General features: G+C 39.8%; 1 protein-coding gene across 1 annotated transcript in view; it reads right to left on the bottom strand.

The window, feature by feature from the left end:
* Window positions 1-7,749: 7,749 nt before the first annotated feature.
* ERC2 (ELKS/RAB6-interacting/CAST family member 2) overlaps window positions 7,750-21,120 on the bottom strand; it is a 633,577-nt gene continuing 620,206 nt past the window's right edge. The window contains exon 19 of the mRNA XM_026650452.1: window positions 7,750-7,968. Coding sequence (XP_026506237.1) covers window positions 7,750-7,968 — 219 coding nt within the window. The remainder of the gene's footprint in view (window positions 7,969-21,120) is intronic.

Genomic DNA, 21,120 nt, shown 5'->3' with positions numbered 1-21,120 from the left:
TCACACAGGGGAGTATGGGAGAGTAAGAATACCCCTATTCTCTATGCAGCTTTTTTAGGGCTTCTCTAGACACTGAGGGCTGGTCCACACTACCCGCCTGATTCGGCGGGTAGAGATCGATCTTCTGGGATCGATTTATCGCGTCTCATCTGGACGCGATAGATCGATCCCAGAAGCGCTCCCCCGTCGACTGCGGAACTCCTGCTCGCCGAGAGGAGGAAGCGCTGTCGACGGGGGAGCCTGCCTGCGCCGCGTGGACCCGAAGTAAGTAAATTTAGTTCGATCTAGGAAACGTCGACTTCAGCTACGCTATTCTCGTAGCTGAAGTTGCGTTTCCTAGATCGATCCCCCGCCCCAGTGTGGACCAGCCCTGAGTCCAGACATGTGAGGCTAAGCTGGGGCTGTGTACCTTTACTCCCTTCTCTCCCAAACAGATGGGCAGAAAGAGGGGAAGAGGGGCAGGGACCAGGTAGAGACTTAGCTATTCTCCCTTAACACATCAGTCAGTGGATTTGATCAGGCTGAAGAGGAGGAGTATGTTACACCCAGTAAAGGAGTAGTCTCCTCTGCCAGGAGTCACAATTCCTACCCTGGGTTACTTCTGGGGCAGCACACCCACATGCTGCTCCTTACTCAGGGTGAGCTGAAAAGTCTCAATCTTGCCCTGATATAGCATCTATAATGTAAATATAATATGTAAAGTATAGCCTTAGCAAACAGCATCATGTGAAAAATGTGAGTGTGTTTATTCGTCTCCAAGGTGTGTGTATATGTTATCTACATACAGATTGATAACACACCCTCTCTCTTTATAGCAAGTATATGCACACATAGATATACATAAAGGGTGGAGAGGGCCTTACTCAGGGCTGGCTCTAGGCACCAGCGCTCCAAGCATGTGCTTGGGGCGGCACTTTCCAAGGGGCGGCACTCTGGCCCCATTTTTTGGGGGAGGGGGGTGGCAAAAAGCCGGGAGCCGGCCCTGGCCAGAGCCCTGCTGCTGGAGAGCCAGAGCATTGTCCCCTGGAGCTGAGCTCGGGCTGCGGCAGCAAGAGGAGTGTGTGAGGTGCCGGGGAGGGAGGGAAGTGGGGCCTGGGATGCAGGGAGGGAGGAGGGGTCCTCCCGCCACCACCGCTGTTGCCACCACTGCTGCTCTGAGTGTCCCCAGGGCGGCGCGGCATTTCCCCGCCCGAGTGGGCTGTGCAGGGCACTGCCGGGCTGTGCAGGGGGCACGGATCCCGGCTTGTGTGCTGATGGGATGAGTGGCTGGGCAGCCCGAGCTGCCCCCTCCTGCCCCCGGACCCAGCCCGCCGCGCACCTCCCCCACCTCAGCCCTGCGCTGCTTGCCCCGGGCCCCCACAGCGCCAGGGGCGGGGAGAGGCAGAGCCCGGCTCCGAGCGGGGCAGCGGGGGATACTGCCCCGCCGGGGGACCCCCGCAGCTTGGGCACCTGGGGGTCAGTGTCCGTCCTCTCAGCTCTGCCTGCACGGGGCTGGGGAAGCAGCTGTCAGCGCCTGCCCCTCTCAGCCCTTGCACCCCCCCCCCAATCCTGCTCGCAGCCTCTTCACTTGTACCTCCCCACATAGTTCCTTCGCCGCACCCCTTCCCCTTGTACTCTCCCTTCACCCGCACCTCTCCCCTTGTACCCTCCCCCAGCCCTCTCCTCCCGCACCTCCCCCTTCCCCTGCACCTCTTCTCGAGCAACCCTCCTGATACCCCCTCTCCTCCTCCACCCTGCTCCGTGAGTACATCACACCCCGCTTCTCTGCCAGTGTAGAGCCCCCAAGCACTCCCACACCCACTCCTCTGCCTGAACCCTCTTTACTAGATCCCCATCCTTTTCCGGCAACAAGGTTTGAGGGTTAGTCCCTATGCCTTCCATGTGCATTTGGAAAACTAAAGATGGGGTTGCGGGGGATGGGGGGGGCGAGATTTATACTAAAGTGAAATAAAAATAGGAGAAACGGTTTGATCCCCACTGCAAGTGTAAACAGGGACTGCTGTGGTGAATGAGGAGGTCACGTTTGGGGGGGGGAGCCCAGGGCTGGGGCCGCAGGGGGTGCGGGTGGGGGAGGGCACTGATGGGGGGGGAGAGCCCAGGGTTGGGGAGCGGGGCAGCCAAAAATTTTTTTGCTTGGGGTGGCCAAAAACCTAGAGCCGGCCCTGGCCTTACTCTCCCAAATATATGTTGAGGGGTAGAAAATCTCTTACTCTCTCATGCAAGCGCGCACACACACTTGTTCATATATGCCGTATATCATATCGAAGTTTTCCAGAAAGATATGTCTATATATATAAATACACGTATAAAACTAGCAACATTCAAAATCATCAATATCCACTCAATACAACATAGACAAACATATTTTTCAAAGTTAATACTGTGTGTATTTCAAATATCTTTTTTCTGTCTAGAAGTTATGCCTTATCTTTTGGAATTTCTGCTTAGTCTTCAAAATTGCTAGACAACCTTGAAAGGGTAATTAGCAGTCCCTGTTAAGTGGCATATGTGTTACAGTGTGCACCATCTTTTTCTTCTTATAAAATTAAAAATACCCCCTGACCATTTACATGTTTATTTTTCCAGTTTATTCTGTGGTTTCACACCACTACCAGCATGTTGGATCATGGTCACCAAAAACCACACATCCAGAATTTTGTATGCAATATACTGTTGTGAATGGGAAATAAAGGTTTGCATAATAAAACCACATGACAATCAAACTGCAATAACAAAGATACTGTATGGAATGGCAAACAATAACAGATCACAGACAGAGAAAAATGATTCATAATTGAAAAATGTAAGCACGGGCTATGATTAGTTCTCTCACATTCATAGCTAGCATGCTGTTCTGTTGGAGATTCTTTTGACAATGATTAGCTTATGGATCTATTCATTTGCTTGATGCATAATTAACTAACTGCCGTGGTTTAACTGCTGTACCATCAGTGTGCTTTCTTGCTGGTTTGTTGATATATTCACCCTCCATTTTATTGTTACCTCCTGTTCTTCTGCTCCTTGACTGCATAATCTTCTCTCATTAGTGTCCTACCATTCTCATCACACCTCTTTTCTGACTCACTGCTCCCCTTCCTCCTCATCTCACTCCTCCCCCTTACTTCCTGTCATCTCTATCACACATTCCTTCTTCACTTCCCCTTTACTGCTCCAAGTTCACCCACTCTACCCTCATCCTTCTGTCCCCTGCTCACACACAACTGCAAGTCCATATCTCACTTCTGCATTCTCTGTCAATTCCCCTCCTTGCCTCTGACATAATCTGCCCAGACACCAGCTTCTCAAATCCCACAACCATCCCTGACACTATCTCCACTCCAGTGGCTGCCCCTTCAAACCTTATACCCATCTGCACCTTCATTACCTTCCTATGCTCCTTCTCTTCCTCACTGTGGAATACTTATTTCACCCAAAGAGAGATGACTGCTATGCACAACCTCCTCATCTCTCCTTCCTTCCATCTCTTCCTATCCACAGAAACCAGAATTTCTATTGCTATGCCACAGCTCTGCCTCAGCAGCTGCTCTTTTTTGGCCTCTCCTCTTACCTTTCACTCCAAATATCAGATAGTGGCATCAGGCTAGTACTCTCCTGTTCCCGTTCTTTACAGCTCCCCCCATTCTCACTCATTCTCTCCCTCTGCATGCTGCTGTCATCACTTACTCTCCATCCACCTGCTTTGATTTTGACACCTGGCTTTCCCTCTTCTTCACCTAACATTCCTCCACTTTCACCTAGGGTGATTTCACCTTCCACACTGATGCTTCAGCCAATGAATTTTACTCTTACCGTTACTTCCTCTTGACATAGAACTCTGGATCAACTCTCCCATTCCCTCAAATGGCCACTTCCTCAATCTTCTCTTCACCAAAAACGGCTTATTTTTCTCACCTCTCACTGCCCAAGTTCTCTCTGACCAACTCTTGATTTCCTTCAACATCGCCCACCTGCCACCTACTTCTCCTTCTCAGTCCTTCTCCGGCCTCCACTCCACCAATGTATTGACTTTTTTACTACTCATATGCCCTCTTCTCTGTTCCTTCTTCCCTCTTCTCTAATGACTCAGCTGTAAACCCTCTTCAGTCTCTCATTCTCTTTGGGTTCATTCCTCTCACAAACATGTTCTGCTCTATCCTCAAACACCTCTGCCCCACCTGGCTCTCCAATAAAGCCCAATTTCCCTTCATATCCAAACTCAGTCAATGTGTCATCTACCATCACTGACCTAAATTCCATTTGGACACCCCTCCACTCTGGCTTTCACTCTCTGAACTGAAACCTCTCACATTAAGGCTCCAAGTACTTTATTCTCAGCCAAATCTTAAGGCTTCTACTCCATCTTCATCCTCATGGACCGCTCTGCTTTCTTTTTACACTGCTGATCAATGTACTTCATGATATCTTATACTCTTCCCAGGGCTTTCATTCTTCCAGTCTCTACTAGTTCTCCTATCTCTCTCTGGCTATTTCTTCAGCATCTCTCATCTCCATGGGAGGATCGTAGGGTTCCATCCCTGCCTTCTCTTCTTCTTCTTTTATATCCTTTCTTTGTACAAACTCTTCTGCTCATATGGCTTCAATTACTGTCTTCATGCATGTCTCACAAATCTACCTTTCTACATCTGACCAGAATCCCTCAGCCCAATACTGCATCTCAGCCTCTCTTCTCCTACATGTTTCACCATTGACTTAAGCTTAACATGGTCCAAACTGAACTCCTTACCTTTCCTCTCACCTCTTCCCCTTCATTTTCTGTCACTATTGACAATACTACCATCCACACTGGCTGAAAATTCTCAATTTCTTAACATTTGTATATTTCATGGTTGTTTTTACAAACCACACAATTTTTTCATACAATTATTTAATTTACCCACCAAAATAAATGAACTATGAAATGTTCTTGAACAGATTTTGCATTCTCATACACCAGTGTAAATCAGGCGGAATACCATATTGTCAATAGAATTGTGAGATCAGAATCAGGCTCTCTTCCTCCTCCTGCTATAGACCCTGTGCCCTCCTCCTATGTATTTTCTTCTGTGCTCTCCTGTCTAGCTGTTCCCAGACCCTTCCTCCTGTTGCTGATGACTTCATCATGCTCTTCAACTCCTACCCGCTTCTTCCTAGTCTGAACATACTATTGCTTTGCCCCCTCCCTCTTCCTTTGAGCAGCACCTGCGTCTTTCTTTCTACCAGCTGAGCCATTATACACATTGAATCTATTTCCCCATGTTAAATATCCTCACACCTTCTTGTCAAACTGTCTGAAATGAGCTATCTTGATTATCACTACAAAAAATTTTTCTCTTAATTAATTAGCCTCTTAGAGTTGGTAGGGCAACTCCCACCTTTTCATGTTCTCTGTATGTGTATATATATCTCCTTATGATATGTTCCATTCTATGCATCCGATGAAGTGGGCTGTAGCCCACAAAAGCTTATGCTCAAATAAATTTGTTAGTCTCTAAGGTGCCACAAGTACTCCTGTTCTTTTTTCTAATAAGTATGTGATTGCTTTGGTGTTCTGCAGAAGGGAATCAAGGAAAAGAGTTCAGGCTCTTATCAGACTCCCCAAAATGTAGCATTTAAATAATATGTTGGTAGGGATATGTTAATTCTTTAGCACCAGTGTGTCTGTAGAAAAATCTTACAAAATCTATATCTCCAATTTTAAATATTTATTTTTAAAGACCCCATTTTTTTTTACTGAATATAAAGTGTGTGTGACTTCTTTACAATGCAGCTTTTGACCTGCAGTCATATTGTGCAACCTACAAAATTGCAGCACTACCAGTGTGGGCTGTGCTCTTATCAAGCCTTACTGTGACTAAGCACAGCCCTGAGCAAAGGTTGGTGTCCTGTGTAAGTTGCCACCAACAGAGATGTAAGTGGGTGGCACTGCGAGTCACAATTCCTCCCTCCCCTGCTTCCTTCTTGCTCCCTTGGAGGGAGCAATATTTATTTACTGCTTGGTAAATGGTTTGGAAAACTAGTCGCTGAGTATGTCACGTAATCACGTAGCAGCATCTGCGTGGTGCAGGAGTAGTGAAATAACCATCCTATGAACAGAAAAGAGGGCACTATCATATGTGAAGATATTGCATCAAAAATATCCTAATCAATTCAGCCTACTTCTAAGTATAGTCTCATCGGGGAAGACAGAGGGCAGAAGCACAATAAGAGATGCTGCTGAGTTTTGCCGTGTTGGTCCTCTGGCTCTCATCAATCCCACCCCACTGAGGTAGTTTCTTCTAATTAGTGGTGAGGAAAGGAGAAAAGGGGGGAGGAAGAGAACCAGAGGTAAAAAGAAAATAAGAAGGAAAAGATTTTGCAGATAGCAAAAAAAGAAAAACAATTATTTCAATAACATAATATAAAGGAAAAGAAATAAAAATTGTAATCCTTATAGTTTCACACAGTTAGGGTCAAATATAATTTGGTAATAATACTGTAATATAAAAACAGGGGCTAAAATAGACAAGTAATTTTAAACCCAAATATTCTGCAAACTGTTTAGCACTTTTCAATAAATTTCTCAGAAGTCCACTTCAAAGCCCCAATCCTGCAAAGACTTTAGCATGTACATAACTTTATGCACATGCATAGTCCTATTAATTCCAATGGCACTACTCATATACATAAAGTGATACATGAGCTTGAGACGTTGCAGGATCAAGGCCTTAGCATTTCAGAAAACAAAAAGCCCTCAGTTTCTGTTTGAGAACACATCCATCTTAAACACAACAAAATCATAAAGTTTAATGTCATGGTATGCACTTTATGCAGATTGCTACAATCCAAGATTACGGCGGCTGAACATTTGACACTTACCAATTATTTGCCTATTTACAGCAACATTAATTGCAGAACCAGCATAAAAAAACCAAATTTTTGGGGTGACAATAAAATTACATCATATTATGTATTAAAATTATAGGCAACGTGATGTACATTGCCCTAGAAATTGTGCTAATATAAAATTAAAATGGAATCACATTTGAGTAATTTTGATTTACTTTATTTTTTCATATTTTGTAAAATACTAACATTTTAATATCATTATTATAAACAAAACTTGCATATTTTTATTTAAAAAACAAGTTCTGATATTTGTAGAAGTGATTAGTGATTTAGGTGGTGGCTCAATTTTGGGGTGTCCAAACTGACACACACTAATGGGTCCCAATTGTCAGAGGATAGTTACTCTGAAACAAAGGTCTCTTGAAGATGTTTCAAGTTGGGCACTCAAAGATTGAGGCCCTCCGGAATCACTAGTCATTTTTGAAAATCACTCTAAAGTATATCCCAAAACATTTACATTTTGTTTTCTAAAGACAACCAAAACTGAGTTAATGCAATATTTGCCAATGAATGGTTTCAATTCAAAGATATTTTCATGGCCAGTTTAGGAACAACTGAACACAAGCTCATAATGGAAATGCTGACCAAGTCTTTGAATAGCAGTTATTCCAAAAAGCAAGTACCTAATAGTGAAGTTGCAGTAACTAAGCAGCTCTTCAGTAACTTTCTATTTAAACAGTTGAATCGGGACTCTGCTTAAAAGCTTAAAGCAAAAGAAAAAGGAAGAGAAGGAAGAAAAATATTATAAGACAGACAAAAAGCCAAACAGAAAGAGAAAGGAAAACGTTTAGATTCCCTGAGTGATGGAAATAAATACCAAAGCTATTAGTTTCAGTTCAAAAAGCGTATCACTTATATTGTTTATTATTTCTTTGGAAGATTTATTTTATCTTGAAATTTCAGAATGGTAAAAGGGTAAGTGTGAAGGTAAGAAAGGAGGTGACTGACCTGATCTGGAGAGGGTCGGTGATTTGAGTGCTGGGTCCTCCCAGGAGACCGGTGATGGTGGTGATGATGGTGGTGGTGGAAGTGGTGATGGTCATCATCATAGTTGTCTGCCATCAGTTTCATTCTGTTCTGTGTCTGAACAGGGAAAGGGAGACAATTCCATTGATTGCCTGGTCTGTTCATTCTCTCTGAAGCACCTGGCATTGGCCATTTCAGAAGACAGGATACGGGGCTAGATGGACCTTTGGTCTAACTCAGTAAGGCCACTCTTACGTTGTTAAGTGCTGGAACATATCGGTCAAATACAGTCACGGCAGGATCTACAGTATGGCACCTACACTTCTCCTTTCATTCCAAAATCTAAAAATGTTATCAAAAGTCAAATTCTAAGCCCTCGAGCCCATGATTAGCTCTATGTAGGTCCAAGGGTCTGCCAGCAGAAGACAAATGCAGGACTGGGGCCTAATTAAGGAAAGAAAGAAAACACAGTGGGACAGACTTTGTTTCTATTGATACCTCTCCAACCCCACTAAAGTCACTGAGCCAAATATGGTGCCAATTAATGCCCCATGCAATCACACTGATTTCTACACAAATGGGATCACAGAGTACAGAATTTGGCCCAGTATATTCACTGGGTTTTAGGAGTGTAACAGAGAGCAAAATCTAGCCCAATACTTTTATGTTTACTATTGTAAAATATGAGTTCCTGGATATTTCTTTTTCAATGTGTTAAGTCTTACTGAATAATTGCAAGATCAGATTAAAAGGAATATAAGTTTTCATGCATACTAGCAATTACATTAGCATTCACAGTAACAATGATGAGCGGTTATGGTGAAAGCCTATTTTCGCCTATTTTCAGGGTTTAATTGTGAAGTTGTTTCTTTTACTAGGATCAGGCTGTTAAAACAATCAGGCATAAGAATCTGAAGACTGTATAATACACATACAGGCACAGGCACATGTTAATCAGTGAGAATAAATTTTAACCAGATTCAGGTTATGAAAACAACTGAAAAGATTTGACATTTCAGTTATTGACTTCTAGAGGTAATAAAATATAGTCACCGCCAGGTAATAATAAATAAGATACTGCCTATGATCGCTATTACATTTTTTTCATATCATGTGACACTCAGAGCTCAGCAATCCAGACCTTGCTGGGTCACACTAAAATATTTGTATTATGTAATTTCCCAATCATGCAAACACTTAAACTGGACAGAATACATACTACTGTCAGTAGTCATTATTTAAAATAATTTCAGCCATGCTTGATACATTGTAATCAAGAAAAAACAACAAGGAGTCCTTGTGGCACCTTAGAGACTAACAAATTTATTTTGGCATAAGCTTTCGTGGGCTAGAACCAAGAGATTACCTACCTGCACCTGACAAACCCATGAACAAAATTCAGTTGTTTTCAAAGTCCTTACCCAGAGTTTGTTGGCGCAATTAGATGAGGGTGCAATTAATATAATTTAGATGTCAGAATGATATAATAGGAATCTGCACCCATGTAGTTTTAGTATTAAACAATCCAATACAAACTTGAGTTGAAATACTGTTTGGAAACATTTCATTCTTAAATATGAAAATTAATGCTTGCCATTAAATTCACCAAATTTTGCTTTTCTAGTTTAAAAAAATTGCAAGAGGTTTGTAAAATAAACAAACCAACAAATAAATACCATATATTGTAGTGCTGCAACCAAATTTTAAGTATAACTATTTTGCTGTAGAAAGGCACAGTATGGGGGAGGTTGTGAATTATAGGGATCATTGAAAAAAGAGATGTCAAATTTGCACTTACTATAAAAACATACTACAGCAGAGCTCCCCAATAGGATTGTGTCCACTGGGTTGTGATGAGGGGGAGAGGAGATAGGTGCCCCCTGTAGATGAACTCTGTTACCTCAAGTGAAATACCACAAAACACCCACAGGCAGTGCAGGAGCAGCCAGAGGTAAGATGCATAAAACCTCTTGGCAAACACTTGGCAAATATTTAGCCACTATCAATATTTTTATAGTATCTCAGGGGCAATAAAATGTTCAAAAAAGGATCATCTCCGTGTTTCACATAATTAATTCCTCCAACGGCCAGGTGGCAGAGTAATTGGAGCAATGTCCCATCCTTGTAATCAAATACATTGCCACATGCTAAGTCACTGACAAACCCATATTTTCCATTTTGTTTCAAAAGAGATGATCTTCCATTTCCTTTTAAAACAATGGAAGGATGAACAGCGAAAACGACTGAATACCAGAGCTGGTTGGGAAACAAAGTTTCAATTTTGTGGAAAATTCTGTGATTTCTAAATTGTTTTTTTTACTGAATAGAACAAATGTCAAATGTAGAAATTCCCCACAAGAATTTGTGTGTGCAAAATTTTGTTTTGGGACAATCAAATTTCAATTTTGACTTTTTAAATGTTAATATTTTATTTTGTATTAATTTTTATTTTATTTTATATTTTAAATTCATTTTATAAATATAAAAATTGTATAACAAAAACATAAAATCAAAATAATAAAAACCCTATAAAATAAAATTTTCAAAATGAAATGTTGAAATCAACATGTTTTCACAGAATGTTTTGACTTCAACAAATCAGTATTTTTAGATCAAAAACATTCCACTGGAAAATTTTTGATCAGCTCTACTGAAAATCAGTATGAGTAATGCAGAGGGAGCAGGTGAGATGGAGGAAGAGTGAGGTGGCCTGTTGTTTAGGAGAAAATATGAAGTAACGGAGGGTGGAAAAAGGGAGCAACAGTTGAACATGCACCCGCTGGCTTCACAAGAGCAGCCACTCGAGGCTACAAAGAACAAAGCACTTATGAAGGTGGAAAATTTGGAAGCTATTACCAGCAAACTTATCTCAAAGAAAAATCTATGGAGTGGCCCAGAGGTACCCGAAATTTAGACAGGTTTCGTGGTGAAGCTTCTGTGAATCTGTCAGAGATGGGAGTACAATTAATTTTCTGTCTTTTTCCCCTGCCCTTTATGCACTAAAATAAATACCTACAAACTGAAATTGAACAAAATATTAATTAAAAACATATCCTTGATATTTGTTGCATCTTTAAGTTAATTACTGTAATAAATGAACCTACATCCAGACTCTTGTTTCAAGGGTAAGAGGTATAGGAAAGGAAACCTCTAAATAGGACAATGGTCTAAGGTCTGTAGAGGGTCGTCATTTACAACTGCTCTTGCATTTGGATTAGACTTCCTGCTAAATAATGGAAATGGGTTCCAGTCTTTTATCTTTGGGCCTTCTCTGTACCTGAAGCAATGGCAGCATGAGTTGCACAGGTGCCATACTGATATTAGATGGTGCTCCATGCCTGATACTCAACCAAACCCCCTTGTAAGGTGTATGAAAGCTGCAGAGAGGATGTTATATCCTGTTATTCTAAACTGACAAAAGCTTGTCTCTCTCACCAACAGACGTTAGTCCAATAAAATATATTACCTCAACCGTCTTGTTTCGCTAATATCCTGGGCTGCAACAACACTGCATACCTTGAAAAAAGACATTTAATAACTGAGTTACAACTTACTACTCTGATGTATATTTGGAATAGGAAATAATGTTGCTATCTCCAGTAATGCAGTGTGGAAACTAGGAGTCAAAAGTTTTTTTTGTTTTTTTTTTTAATGTCAGTCAACAATGATAACAATGTAGGCACAAGACAACAGGTAGAGAAATGAGAGTCAACAGCTGACATTTTAAACCGAGACAAGCAGCTCTAGATTATACCTGTGCTACAAGTGTTAAATGGTTCCTGCTAAAAAAGCATACACAATGGATATGTAAAACAAATTCACATAGCAGAGACATATTGAGCAGGCTTTATCGGATGATGAAGCCAGGGCCGCCCAGAGGATTCAGGGGGTCTGGGGCAAAGTGGGGGAGCTGCGGCGCTTGTACTCACCCGGCAGTGGTCCGGGTCTTCGGCAGCATTTTGGCGGCGGGGGGCCCTTCAGTCATTCCGCGTCTTCGGCAGCACTGAAGGGCCCCCCGCCGCCGAAATGCCGCCAAAGACCCGGACTGCCACCGGGCCGGGGCTCACGGGGCCCCTGTGGGGCCCGGGGCAAATTGCCCCACTTGCTCCCCCCCCCCCAGGCGACCCTGGATGAAGCTGAAAGTTCAGCACTGCTAAGACAGGTGGGTGAGATACATTTGTGACAGAACTTTTCCATCCTAGAACTATCTCCATCATTGGTGTCAGAAAATATTTTCATACCTGCTTATTCCATACTGGCACCTGATTCTTTTTAGACCTCTATTTTGCCTATCAACATTCTAGTTCCAGTGCACCACAATACATTCAACATGAGTTGACACCTCTCAATCATTATCCTGGGCTAAGAAAGGATTTGCAGTAGTGTACCCTCATTTTCTGCTTAACAACAGTGTAACAGAACATTTCTAATACACGGAAGGAAAAGATGATATGTATTTTCATTAAATGGCCAGAATCATTTAATAACATGGAATGGCTGCAGGCATCTTAAATCTGTGTGTTTACTAGAAACAGAATATAGAAAGAGTTTGTGCTGACCTGTAGCTGTGCGCTCGTTTAAGTTCTAAACTTAATAAGAAGAGGGGAAGAGACCCTGTGTCAGTATCTTTCTCATCAGCATAGCACTGAATGTTTTCTGTACAATTAGGGCCATTCTGCTTCCTCCACACTGGATAAGGGGAGAGAAGCATATGACTGTGTGTACTTATCAGGGCCGGCTCCAGGCACCAGCTTGTCAAGCAGGTGCTTGGGGCAGCCGCTCCGGAGAGGGGCGGCACGTCCAGGTATTCGGCGGCAATTCGGTGGACGGTCCCTCACTCCACCTAGGAGTGAAGGACCTCCCGCCGAATTGTGGCCGCAGATCGCGATCACGGTTTTTTGGTGGGTTTTTTTTTGGCTGCTTGGGGCGGCCAAAACCCTGGAGCCGGCCCTGGTACTTATGCAGGAGTTTCTTCTAATTTTACCAGAGGATCAACTCTCTCTGAATTATAGGTAGATTGTTTGCATTTATATTCAAGAAGGAAGGCCTTTTTCACGAGGGTGAAAAAGATGGAGAACAAATGGACAAATAATAACCCAGTTACTGTAAACACTGTAATATCTTTCCCCTTTGGGGAAGCTCCTAAGATTTTATTAGTTTATTTTCTTATCAATGAACAGCCTTAAATTTCCTACCTTTCAACTGTATCCCATAAAAGAATGCAAAAGCTAAACAAGATGATATATGCAATCCTAAAAGTGTCTCCTGTAATGAGGTGCTGGGGATTAGAATTGTCCTGGGATAAGAACTGTAAATGAATGATGTAATCTTTCTAATTTGGTGCTGAAATATAAATAAACCACTTCTAATGTTTCTTTTTTGTGAATGCCAGATTGCAGTAAAAATATGCACAAAGCAACTGTGAATGCTAAAGGAAGCTTCCTTTAATTTGTCTACACTGGGAGCAAAGTAGTAAGAAGTGCGAAACAGAGACGAAAAAAAATCACATTTTGAACAGACACCCTAAACCTTTTAAAAAAAACCTTGCTTTTAACTGGCCTCTTAAAAATGGCACCAAATTCTGGTAAAATATGTTTTGGTTGGTTAGCCCTCTGCAGTAATAAGTTAATATGAACATTTTAAGATTAAATTTTTGTTTCACTTGAGCTACCATTAAAAAATACAGTACTTCTGTACTAAACTCTATTTTCCTTAGGATATTTCTTACAATTTAACAATGAGATCTTTTGTGATCTTTAAAACATTTCATAAATAGAAGTCCTTTTTGGAAAAAAGTAAACACAGTGAGGAAATATAATAGAGGGATATAACAATCTTTTCCAGCCATTTCTAAAAAACACAATACTCTGTACCCCATGCATCTGATGAAGTGGGTATTCACCCATGAAAGCTTATGCTCTAATACAGCTGTTAGTCTGTAAGGTGCCACAGGACTCTTTGTTGCTTAATATTCTGTACGTTACTGCTGAGTGTTTCACTTGCAAACTCTTTTAATGTTTGGTAAGCTTTGAAATGTCAGGTATATTTTTATTCCAGGAAGAAATTAATTAACCAGATTGCAATTTATGCAGCTACCTCAGGGCTTCATACCTACACTTGAAAAAAATACCATTGGATTTTTATTGACCACATGTGTTTATACTAGAGCCTAGGTTTAGCTGAAATACAGCACCTCCAACAGTGTCCCAAGACAACATGCTGGAACATTGGTTAAGTACTGACTTAGAGGGAAGAGTGCCACCTACTGACTTGGCAGTACCATCACTTCCTGCAGCATCTTGAATTTACTTGAAGATTTCCCATCCAAGCGCTTGCTAAATGTTTTCTATTTAGCTTGTGACACTACAGTACCTCAGAACCTGCAGTTTTAGTTTAAAATATTGGAGTCTCAATCTTAGAACATGTATAGTTCAGTACAATCTATGTGGGTGTTTAAAATGTGTCAACTTCAAGTCTGCATCACTTATGGCTTTGTAACTATTATTTCATAGCTATTAAAGGACAGTTTTTGAAATGTGATATTTAAATTTTCCTCTCAAAACTGTTTTAAATAGAGCAGGATAGGGTCTTAAAACACAATTACAACTGCCAATTATTCCATTTTGGGTCTAATATATCTTTACATATTTACTCTCTATATTTTGTAAATGATGCCACTGTATCAAATATTGTCCTTTCTTCATTTTACTAACTCCCACTTTATTCTGTAATTCCACAAATAAAAAACTAGTCCAACACTTGCATTCTTTAAGTCAAGACTGGATATCTCTTTAGAAGATATACAATAGCTCAAACAGAAGTTATGGGTTTAATGCAGAAATTACTGGGTGAGGTTCTTTGGCCTGTGCTATTCCATAGTTCAGACTAGATGAGGATAAAGGTCCCTTCTGACCATTAAATCTATGACAACTCCAAGAGAGTGTTTTCTCAAATGCAAAATCCTGGATATCTAGGTATCATTTTAGTGATGTATGTTATTTACTTCAAATTCTAAAACAAAAAAGGATCGACCTAGATTTCTAAATGCGCAGCTTCACTTAAAATTATATGTGATATTATGGCAACAAATAAAGGAACACAATAAGCCTTGCTCCTTAGACATATTCAATAATAATAAAATAACAAATAAGCCAATACACCATTCCACCTCGGGCCTTATCCCACCCCACCCCTTATAATCTCACCCTCTCCAGAAGACTAAGAAAATAGATGAGCCTTACAATTTGCCCTGAAGATGAATACATTTGCATTGTTTTCAATCAAGAGTGAGGGAATAAATTCCAAAGCTTGAGAGGCGAGAATTGCAGACTGTCCTTTTGGCCCCTCCCTCTCTTTTATACTGAAGTGGCTCCAGTTTCAACATCTCCACTTACCACCCCTGTGGAAGTATGGCACAGGGAAAGAGAGAATCTTTCAAGTAGCCAGAATCCATGCCAATTAGGGCGTTACAGATGAAAAACACCACCATATATCCTATCTGGAAACCCAATGGAAACACTCGTGTCTTTGGCTCCTAGTAAGATTCTCACAAAGTGGGCAGCAGCATCTGATACTAGTTGCAGCTTCTCAGTAGACTTGCACCCCAGAACAATAGAATCTTTAAGCATGTGCTTAAATCCATTTGCTTTCTGCAAAGCCCTTAAGCATACGCCTAAGGGTTTTGCCAAATTGGGACTTAATTTAGCAATTTTGATATATCTTGATACATGTACAGAGTCAAACCCCTTTTTAATAAAAAGTAAAGTAAAATAATGCTTCATTACTAGAAATATTAATCACAATTGAATACAGCATGTTAGCTACATGCAATATCTCAAGCCTATAGATTCAAAACAGTTTTCGCAGTGAAAGATAGCAAACTGACATCTTTTCATGCTATCTGGGATCCTGTGAACTCAGTTATAAATTAAAGTTTGGATGTAATCAGAAAAACAGCTATGTAAAACTGGCACCTTATTATTTAGCAGATCTTCTCCTTATATCTATTCAGAGTAATAAACTTTTTACTATTTTTTATCCATGCTAGCAATACAGAACTAGTTAAGTTACTGGTTTGAGGGAATGAGGTGGGTTCTATTCTGGCTCACACATCATCAACATAATTTTAACTACATTCCATTTCTACAGTATTCATTCCTGGTGATGAAGCACTAGCCAGAAAGACCTTAGCTTGATTTTAAGATACCAGTTTGAATTTGCAGGACTGGCAGTTTGAATGAGATATCCTTTTATGTATAAAATGAGCACATTCGATATAAAGTAGCTGAAAGACAATGAACATGAAATTCTGCAATCCAATATTTTTCCCGGTCACTTTTCACAGTATATGGTTAATACATGAAGCTGGGATTCAAAAGATAAGATTTTTCTTCCCTTTTCTACCATTGGTTCAGTGTGGGACAGTGACATATATCTTAATTTTTCTGTGTCTTATTTTAGCTATCTGTAAAATGGCTGTAATAATATTTCATATTTGTAAAGCAGATTGAGGCTTTGGATGAAAGATGCTATAGAAGTGCAAAACATAATTATTGTTACATTTTCATTGCATAGTGTATTGCTGATCCTATACTATCCACATCAAATCATTTACTTATATTAATTCTATTTTCTTATGTTAAAAGTGTTACCTACTGATATTACTCACACTAGCTTTATACAATTGAATATTTTCTTATTTTTTGTTATGATATTGTTTAGAGTATTTATATTTATAATGAAAATAGATGAAAAGCCTGAACATACATTTAATTAATATATTGTATTTTGTATCTACAACAAAGATAACTAGTTTTAGCCTGAACAATATAAACTTGCCAAAACTGTTTACTCTTAAGAAGTTAATAATTTATTGAGTAAATACAGTGGTGGGTGCATCCCTTCTGTGATATGGTTATGTAATAAATGAATGAAAGAGAAATTAAAAGCAGCTAACATCAAGATACATAAGTATAATAACCTTTAAGGCTTGAAGCAATTATCTTTGATCATTCAACATTGCTATTTGTTGAGTTTCCAAAGTCACACATGGTGGGGGTAACTGAAATTTCATCCATTTACTAAAGAATTTATGACTAGCCTCTAAAGGAAAACTGACAGATATTTCATGTCCTCCTAAGATTCAGTGGCATTTAAGCAAGGATCTACTGAAACGAAATGAAAGTCTTTGATTGACTGGTAATAGACTCAATAGCTTAACAGCAATCTGTAGCTGTAAAACTGTAATATTAAAACTGTCTTTAAAAAAATATTTTAGCAAAGTAGCAATAGGGAACTATGCTTTGATCAGTCATCTGGATCAAGTTAACAATAAAACTCTCACAAATGTGGTTTAAATGAAGAAAAAAATAGCAAGATTTGTTGCTAAGGGATTTATAGAGATAATATCGTTCAATAGCTATTACTTACCTTTGGATTTTCTCCCCCATCTCTCCTCACCAAATGGAATTTGAAATATTTTCAGAATATTCCCCTACTATAGCTTATTTCTTTTATGTAAGGTGGTGGGGAGGCAGATATAAAGTCTACTGCTACACTGCAGGCAATGCGGACTGATGATTAAAACAAGGAGTTGGAAATCTGGACACATGCATTCTAGTTCCAATTTGCAATGGACTTGTGTGACTTTGGGCAAGTTACAAAATCTTTGTTCTGTGGATGCTAATACAGATAGGGATCCTAATATTTACTCACTTTCATAAAGTACTTTGAGAACTTTACATGACAAGTGCTATAAAAGTGCAAAGTATTATTCTTATTGGTTTATTATTAGTAGAGGGCTTAATTTAGTCTTTCTTATTTAAGAAATTAATTTTGGAAAACAAGTGACATCCCTTTTAGCTTTGAAATCCCCTATATAAGAATTGAAATAAGATACTTTACAGTACATAGCTCAAATAAAGAATCAAAATATTTCCAGAATTTGTATAGATCAATGGGACCAGTTCAGACCTAGTGTATGTGTACAACACCAACTGCTTTTTCAGTAGTACTTGCACTGAGAACTCCAGGACTAAATTTGGTTGGATAACAGTTAAAAAGTTTTCCTAAACAAGTCAACTAAATCCAACACTTGTCATCTCCAAATAAAATCAAGTATTTTGTCTTAGAACAGCATTTTTACACATACACTGTAAACTGCTAGCAACTGCAGACAAGTGAAGAATCTCAAATGCTTCTTGTTTGTGCAAGACACAGAAAACATTAACTGCCTATTGGAAGACACTTCTGTAACTGATTTGTAGCCTGACAAAGTTACATTTAATTAAATACTGGACAATACACACTTTACTTAGCTTTAAACACTTGTAAAGTCCACTAAACCAATTTATCTTACTTGTCAACTGACAACCTCTTCAAGGATTGTAAGAGTATGCATGAAATGAAGAAGCCTATGTAAACAGTATGTATTTATAAGCTAAGGAATCCAGACTGTGCTCCAACATGTAGACTGAATACAAATGTCCATTACTCCTGAAATAAAACTATGGAAATACTTTGTGAAATAGTTATGACTTTTTAAATGAACATTATGGTGACTTCTAAGGATTAGTGAAGTGGCAATAGAATAGCATTTAAGATGGTGTCTGCAGAGCCTGAGCTTCCAAAAGTTTGGCAAAACAGAAGTCCAATTTCTTATTTTTATTTTACTTTTTGGCAAGTTTCTACTTATTTGTTCTAATTTGCTGCTTGCTTACCATTTAGTCTTGTGAGTTTCTGGAATCAAAATTGGTAACTTCAAATGCCAGTTTGACAGGCCCTGCAAACATGTTCAACCTAACTGCCATTTATCTTCAGATCCTGAACCATTTAATTTTGAATATATTATCACTGATTAGAGAGCTCCATCTCCCCAGATAAGTGCTCTGTCATTGCGACAATCAAATACTAGGTTTAATTTACCAGCTAGATATGACACTTAAGCAGGGTCCCTTCTACATGAGTTAAGCTGAGTCTTGTGGCTTTGGTAATTTTTTGTTTAACCTTCCAATTGTAGTTATGGATTCTTTGAGTGTGGATTCATTGCTTGTGAATGCACCTGGGCTAAAGCAACACAGATACCCTTACAAAGCTATGAAAAATCTTTTGAGACATCTTTCAATTCTAAACTGTTGATTTTTTTTCCTGTTTATAACAACATACTCCTTGGATCAACAAATGACTCAGAATAAAACCTTAGTCCATAAAATGTCATCAGCAGTACCCCTTCGGAAAATAACTCTGCCAAAGGGACTTCCTTGAACTGAATGTGGCAATTCCTCCCTCGTCAAGAGAAAGGATTGCCTAATGGTGTGGGCTAAGAATATTATGATATCCATGGAATCAAGCACTGAATTCCATCAAGAAAATTTTTAACAGGAGCCAAAAATGAACATTAGCCCCAAAACACCAGGGTTGAGATTTGCAAGGCTAGCTGACTAGGAGATTGGAAATAAAAAAAGCTGATGAAAATGAATGAGTGATACGTGTCCAAATCTTCTAGTTAGCTTTAAAAAATCTCAACGTAGATCTATGAAAGGCATCATGAGATTCAAAAGGTCAAAGAACTGACATTTTGGGGCGATAAGCCAACTTATTAATGTTTATTGTTAATTATTGTTCTATGTAATTGTTATGCGTATACAGGCTACAGACATCAGGTCATCTCACATAACTCTTAAGTGGTGCCATTGTAACAGAAGTAATTCAACCAATCACCATCCTTCATCTGTAGCTAATTTACATGCAACAATTCTATAGGGTTGCAATGAGATGGACTGGTCACATGTCAAGACTTCTCACTGGTAGTTTATTTGGCCCATTTGTCACTGTTCTTTCGAGGTTCTGTAGCTGTATATTAACTTGGATATCAGTGCTTGAAAGGCCCCCAATGGCACACTGAGGCAGATGTGTCGGGAAAACTGAGGCAGTAATATACATTTCAGAGACATTGAGGTGCAGGGACTACGATCCCCCCCTCTCCTGTAGAGCTTGTTGGTCTCTATGTAAGATGTAAGGCTCATACTACGTATCTTGACATAATTAGAAGTATTATTCTCTGGGTTTCTTATTTATTGCTCATGTATTATATTTTTAATAATTTTTTTATAAAGAAGAAAATTCCAAGATAAAAGCTATGTTAAGATGAAGATAAGGTAGTGAATACAGCTCAACAGCAGAAGGGCAAATAAAAGATGTCAGGGATGCTGTAATTATTACACTGCTCTACAGCCAAAATGCTTCTGAAATAAATGTAGTCAAACTTTACTAATTCTGGGTCACTGAGAATGAAAATGATGCTTAAAATTGTTGATTGGCTCTAGTTTTCAAGATATGCTATTGGGTCAGTATATACGACCCTTGACTTGGGAATGGCGGAGGATAAGTGAGTTATAAAGGGAAGGGATCTCAATTTAAACCAGAAATGACTAAAATACATCTTTGACTGGATCTATGAATAAATCTATGACTGGGTTTGGACAGTACTTGCTTTTTAGGCAAAACAATGAATGATGCAATCTGAAGCTGGTATTGCGTCATACATGATATGAATTGCATCATGTTATTCCTAGAAGTCATGGATGATGCAATCATAACAAAGCTTACATCACTCTGCTGAACAAATTGCCCTATATCAGCTCTAGAAATCATACAGTGTCGTGCTCTCTTATTTGTCAGTGTTTGATTTTGCAAAGGGACACATTTCTGTTTCGCCAAAGTGAGCAGAGATGCCTCGTACTTGTGTGAACAGTGCAGATAACTTCTGCTATGTTTGTGGTGAAGTGACTTTTGCATCACAAAAGCGCAGTATAACCACTATGGTTAAGAAAGCCTATCACCTTTATTTTGGCTGCAAAATTGGAGATCAGGACAAGAGGTGGGCCCACACATATGCTGCAACACTTGTGCAACAAATCTTCACCAGTGGTTGAACAGGAAAAGGAAATCTATGCCTTTTGCAGTGCCAATGATTTGGAGAGAGCCAACAGATCATACCAGCAATTGTTACTTCTGCATGGTGCCTCCAGTTGGGAAAGGTGTGTCAAAGAAGAAAAAGTGGACTGTGCATTATCCAAACATTCCATCAGCTATACGCCCAGTACCCCACGGAGAAAGACTGCCGGTTCCTGATGCACCAGAATCATTCTCACTTGAGTCAGACGAGGAAGAGGATGAAACTTCTGGTCCTGAACCATCAATGTCACAGGACCCACATTTTCTCCCATCCTCCTCCTCTGAACCACACCTCATAACACAAGGTGAACTGAA

This window comes from Terrapene carolina, unplaced genomic scaffold (genome assembly GCF_002925995.2).
Source record: "Terrapene carolina triunguis isolate 2854851 unplaced genomic scaffold, T_m_triunguis-2.0 Scaffold89, whole genome shotgun sequence".
NCBI lineage: Eukaryota > Metazoa > Chordata > Testudines > Emydidae > Terrapene > Terrapene triunguis.
Note: the sequence above shows the minus strand (reverse complement) of the source record. Positions and strands in the feature narration are given on the sequence as shown.